This window comes from Lagopus leucura, unplaced genomic scaffold, assembly GCF_019238085.1.
Source record: "Lagopus leucura isolate 7727_CA_CO unplaced genomic scaffold, USGS_WTPT01 Super-Scaffold_100002, whole genome shotgun sequence".
Lineage (NCBI taxonomy): Eukaryota > Metazoa > Chordata > Aves > Galliformes > Phasianidae > Lagopus > Lagopus leucura.
In genome coordinates, this window is record NW_024962263.1 from 8,100,037 (window position 1) to 8,106,248 (window position 6,212).

Genomic DNA, 6,212 nt, shown 5'->3' on the forward strand with positions numbered 1-6,212 from the left:
AGTGCACGGATGGAGTGAGCATGGTGGAGTTCTAGTCTGTGCATGGATTCCTGTGTATTATAAATATGGGCACAACTAATAAAACAGCAGCACTTGGCTGTGTTTTTAAAAAAGCAGTGTATTTCTAAACACTTGAGTTTAACGTTTTCCATCTTTGCTATAACACCATCATAGACGTCCAACGTTCTTTTGATGGCATTACACAAATGGGAACACAGGGTTTGTCCTACACCTCAGCGTGTCTGATGACCGAATCTCAACAAGGGCCCAGGATTTATTTTCTACTAAGATTAAAAAATGAGGAAAATCTCACTTAAGACCTCATCTAAAAAATTCATTTGACGTGGAAAATAACATTTTTAAAAGGATTTTAAAACTTGCTGAAAAAAAAAACCAATATTCAGAAAACTGTTTTGAAACTTCATATTGATTTCTTGCTTTTTCTTTTTAAGCCATGTGAGGACAAAAACTTCAGAAAAGCTTCTGTTTTGGGATGACATTCTCTGCTGAATGTGTTGTTGTTGTTTTTTTTCCCTGACCCAGACTCCAGTGAACTCTATTCTTCCAGTCAGTAAATGGAAGCAAACTGATGACGTTTCCAAATTCTCACCTGTTATTTATCATTCCTGTTAATGAGATACGCTGTTGTACAGATGCAAAGACTGAAAAGATCTTTATCAAAATTGCTGATACTTCCTCACTTAGAAGTTAACACCTATCTGAGAAACGATGGCATTTTAAAAGCAGTTTTAAGTTTCCTAGTTTGTGTTAGGGACTACATGAAGGTCCACTTAGAAAAGTGTAATAGAGGCATGCATTATACATTTTATCATATGTGAATATAGCTTTGGGTACATCTGTGTATTCACAAATATTGCAATAGATATTTCATTCTTCGATGGCTTTCCAGGGTGTGTATCTCAGTCTCCTTCAAGAAGGTGGTCATTGTTTTAAAGTAGAGAGAAATCTCTTTAAAGCCTGTTATTGTCATTTTAGTGGCAGATGTTATCAAGCAGAACTGAGTGCAGAAAACCAATTAAACTCAATTTATAATACTTCCCCACCATCATCCCTTTGGTTCTGATCAGCTACTTCTGAATCCCTAGGCATGGGTAGAGCCTTTGCTCCTTCATCATTCTGTCTCGCAGCTCTGCAGTAATCACTGGCTTCTCCTAAATCTGTTCTTCCTTTTCTCTACCTGCAAGTCACAACTGAGTTTTATTAATTTATTTCTAAATTTAATCCTTCCTTGTTCTTTAGTTTCTCCTCTGAACTCTCTTGTGCAAGACTATCGGTTATGTCATGGATACCACTCATTTTATTACTGCATTTTTTTCTCTTACCCACTTGCAATTCACATATCATTCTTTGATTATCCTTATTTAGGCTAAAGGAGTCCATGACCACCCTAGACCAGAGAGTAAATTGGAGGCAGAGGCAAGACGAAGTGCAATTAAAAAGCATATGTTGTCTTCTCATAATTCCCAGAAAAAGAGACTTCTAAACTCAGAGGTAAGTCAAGGTTTTGAGTCAGTTAAAAAGTTGTCAGAAGGACATACTGGGAAGTTCAGGACAACACAAAGTTTTATACCATGCTACATTTGTTTATTTGGGACTGAAATGATCAGTAGTCCAAGTGTCAGGATATGCACTGTAGGCAGAATCCACTCCTGAATCTTAAAGCTCTTATCCTTTCCAGGCTGGAAGATACCATGATAGCAGTGGTTATGTCAGTAACATGCAAAATCTGCCCTCCATAGATGTCCCAGAAAGAGTCAGCATCGTCACAGACACCAGTTTTTCAATTCCAGCTCAGTCTTACCCTTTGCCACAAAATACCGACCTCTACAAGATGTCTTATGACTCGGCCAGCTTCCAAGAGGACCAGCTGTTGCCATACCAGAAGTGCCCCAATCCGAGGATCTTTGTGCCCAGGCCATGTAGTTACGAGTTTGGAGTTCCTCCCTTCATTAGCTCCAGCCCTTACCCATCATGTTATAAAGATCCAGCAAATCCTCCCCTCGATGCAGACCCTATCAGTTTGAATGGATCTCCCTATAATTCCTTGACCAGCATTGACAAGAGCTTTGACCATACTGCTAGGCATTATGGACTGAAACCAATCTGGGGGAAAACTGGTAGTGGAGACAGGAGCGACTATGGTCAGATGCAAACAAACGCTAACCACCCTTATTATGGTGGTGAGTACTCCAGCAAATACGGTCCCAGCCCCTCTCCCATGGCCCCACCACTACAGACTGTCATCACAACCACCACAAAAGTGTCCTATCAGGCCTACAAGCCATCCATGCTGAAATACAGCGACAACCTCTGCGACATGAAAAACCTTCAGAGCTATACACACGTGGCTGAAAATGTCTCAGGCACTATCTATTCAGGGATGAAGATTCAGGAAGACTTTGGGATGATCAAGTCGGCATTGCTCTACCAGCATGACCCAATCACCACAAAGTCCGAACCAGTGGAGAGCGTGGAGGCCTATCGGTACGGGATACCGCTGGGGAACAGCTATGCTGAGCATGAAGGACAAGCCTTAAGGTTTGAGAGTAGTGAATATTGACTAAATGTTACCTAAATTCTATTGGGATGGTCAACTGAGAAATCAATGGTTGCGCTAATGGTATGTTGTTTGAGATTTGAGGAGGTGTGAGAAAGCAGTGCATTGTTGCTTTCTGGAACTGAAGCATATTCCCCATGCCCCCATCCCCCTCCCCCAAAAAAAATCAATATATGTACCTCTAAAGTAGTATGAAATGTCCAGACACGACTGGGAGATGGTGATGTGGAGACAAAGCACCTCAGGAAGAAAGCAGACTCTTCTAATGGAGACTGTGATCTGTTTAGAGCCACTGTTCCTGCCAGAGGTTGGAGAGAGAGTGCTCCAACTAGGAAAGGAAAACACAACCCAGGCAATTGAAAAAGAAAATAGAAGTGGCTACAGATTACAACCAACAGAAAGAAATGAGAGTGAGACAAGTTGCAGGATAATTTATCAGAATGATCTATCCACCTGCCGTGATCTATGTAAGGAATGCAAAAACTAGTGGGCTAGAGAAATGATAAACCTGCATGGAAACTGCATTTTTGTTTAAAAGCAGCAGGTCAATGAGAACAAACCTTGTCAATTTACTACTCTTCTCCCTGCCTCACCATTAGGTCTTTCTCTTTCCTCCAAGGGACTTCTACAAGCAATTCCTAACTCCTCCCTCTCCCCCAACAGTCATGTTCTCCTGGGAATAAAGCAACCAATAAAGCAAGAGGTGAAAAACCAAAATTAACAAAGAAAAGTTGAGAACTTGCAGCTCTTGGCTCTCAGCTAATGAAACCCTTCTCCAGTAGGCCCAGAAGAAGACAGCATTGCTGGTTTCAATTTACGTATTTTGGAAGCTGCTGTCTAGTGCTGTTTAATGAAACCAGAACAGTATGCCTTGCAAGAAACCTGTGTATGCAGGGATTTGGTTGAGGTGACAGCATCAATTATTATTTACTGAGTATTTTAACTTTTTAGGCACTCAAATATTTTGGAAAATATTTTTGTACATTTTTGCTTTTTTGAGCATGCTACTGTATGCTTTTAATAAACATGCTTTTAAACACAAAACAACACATAATCCAACACAAGTGGTTCACCAGTTGGCTTCAATGTGCAGAATCTTCCAATGCTCTCTTCAAATTAATAACAAAAACTTATTTGTCTGGTATGGTGTACAAACACTTGGGTTTTAGTCACTGTATATGGTGTACAGCTTTTTTTAACTTTGTGTCTCTTATGAGAACAATGCACATAGTCTGGTACTTGAAATGCAGTTGCACAGCAGATTAACCAACAATATTCAGCAGTGGACTGATCAGCATTTTAAAAGCTCAAGTCCCTTGAAGCTGGAATTTATCAAGTGACTAAATGAATTCATCTACATCAAGCTTACATCGACTTCTAGTGTATTTGCCGTCTGTCTCACCAGGCTCTTTTTAAATTATTGTGGCAGTTCTACAAGGTGGTTTAGATTACAGAAATGAGTCAGGTGTGCAACATTAGTTAGATAATTAGCCTACACACTAAGCTAAGCAAATGGCAAGTTGCTGCCCAGAAAATTTGAACCAAGTTTTGGGTTCAGAAACATGCACACCATGCCTATACGCAGAACTGAAACTTCTTATCTGTACTCTCAAACATAGCAAGTCAGTTTGGGAGTAGAATAAAAATTAAGACAAAGTTGCCCAACATTAGAAGAAAAATAGGGATATAGGTGGGGAGAGGAATTAAGGTCCAGCAAAATGACTGGAAAGAGACTCATAGAAGATCTCAAAGCCAAAGAGTTTTAAAGATGTAAGCTACCCCATTTTGTGGCTTTGGGGAAATTAGATGACTGTGACTCTACCTTCAGATGTGCTAAAAATGCCAGGAGAAGCTGTGGGCCTTTTGTGCTGTTAATATACTGGTATAAAGCTTGTTGCTGTACCTGTTAATGCTATATGCTCTCAAAACACAGCCTTTTAAGCAGAACTTTGTACATCAGCTGAGTAAATGCAGACAACTGTTAAAATGCTCCTTTTGGGGGGTAGATTTATGTGTAATAAATACAGCAGCTGTTCAAGCACAATACAAAGGTATGGTAGCAATTAGCTCACTGTATCACCTGTGGCCCTCAAATAAAAACTCTGAAGATTATTGCAGCCTCTCTTTGTGCTGCTGCTTTTCATCTACAAGTGTCTGAGACAATGTACCTGTGCCTTAACCCTTCCAGATAAAAGAGCAGATGGATTCAATTTGGTGTTGTACATAGTTTTCTGTCCAAAATACAGCAACTGGAATGCAATGCTAGCTCCTGTAACAAAAAGCTGAAATCGAGTGCCTCCCTGCTGGTTTATAGAGCTGTGGAATTGACTTTAAAAGCGTGTTTCTCGAGTGAAGCAGCAGCCTTGAAGAAAGATGCGCTCCCTTCAGTCCTCAAGTAGCTTCTCCATTCACTGTGCTCCTCAAACACGGTTTCTGGGCTGCCCGCAGATGTCCTCACATCAAACCAATTCCTGCTGTCACAGTGTAGCTGTGGAGGGGAAGAATTGCGCTTTCTGAACTCAGCCACCTGTGGCTCCAGCTTCACACCAACAACAAGAGCCCTGCTGAGGAAAGCACCAGCTGTCCCCAGGCTGAGGATGCCCTTTATATCAAAAAGCAGCCTTTTAATGGCAAGGCTTGAAAGCCTGGGTGTATAAAGGATCCCTTCCCAGAGACAAGAGGCTGCTCAACAATTTTTTGAGTGCTTCTGTTGATCTCAGCGGTTGCTCTCTGCTGAGGCACCCATTGAGGCCTTCATCATCTCCACAGGCAGTAGCGGGAAGGCGGGAAGCAGGGCTCCTCCGGAGACATTAATGGTGCAGCGGGGCAGAACTCCTCAGTTTGCTTCTTGCTTTTTCCTGTGTGGGTTCTGGGGTTTCTTTCTGGATTTATAGGGTTTTCCTCTGCGTCTTTTTGGGGGGAGTTATCTAATACAAATGAGCTACTCCCATTCACAAAGCTGGACCATGCAGCCGGACACAACAAATTTGCAGGGGTACATCTTCTGAGGAGACAAGCTAAACACCTTTGAAAGCTCGTGTATCATTCATGTCATTAGATACTAGGAAAAAATTCTCTACTCAGTGAGCGGTGAGGTGCTGGCACAGCTGCCCAGAGCTGTGCTGCACCATCCCCTGGAGGTGTTCAAGTCCAGGTTCAATGGGGCCCTGGGGAGCCGAGCAGGTGGGGGCAGCCCTGCCCATGGCACAGGGTTGGAACTCTAAGGTGCCTTCCGATCTATGATTCCTATTGTTATCAGCAGCAGCAACATGCAGATAAAGGAACCAAGGCCTTAAGATTAGCGTAGTTCTTCCCAAGGGCAAGAAGTTAGCCCAGGGTGTTAGAGCCCACCTACCTGAGAATTAGTGAGGACAGCACATGGTGTTGCCCCAGCCCTGGACCTCTGAGGTCTTCCAGCTCTTGAACAAAGGGAGAAGGAGTCAACTGCTGTTAATGCAGTACTACGGTTAAAACTGAACAAAAAGGGGAGGGCATTTCAATACAGCACCTCCATGGGCTTGCAGGAATCCATAGGCAACACAGCCATCAGTGGGAAAATAACCTAATCAAAGTAACCTAAACAAAAGCAAAGCGAAGTTCACACAACACCAATTAATTACAGCATACCTGCTGT

At 42.2% G+C, this 6,212-nt stretch overlaps 1 protein-coding gene across 1 annotated transcript in view; it reads left to right on the plus strand.

Annotated features, from left to right (window-relative positions):
- Positions 1-3,540, plus strand: part of GCM2 (glial cells missing transcription factor 2) — a 5,837-nt gene extending 2,297 nt beyond the window's left edge. Inside the window, exons 4-5 of the mRNA XM_042869825.1 lie at positions 1,387-1,512; positions 1,700-3,540. Coding sequence (XP_042725759.1) covers positions 1,387-1,512; positions 1,700-2,581 — 1,008 coding nt within the window. The 3' untranslated portion in view covers positions 2,582-3,540. The remainder of the gene's footprint in view (positions 1-1,386; positions 1,513-1,699) is intronic.
- The last annotated feature ends 2,672 nt before the right edge of the window (positions 3,541-6,212 follow it).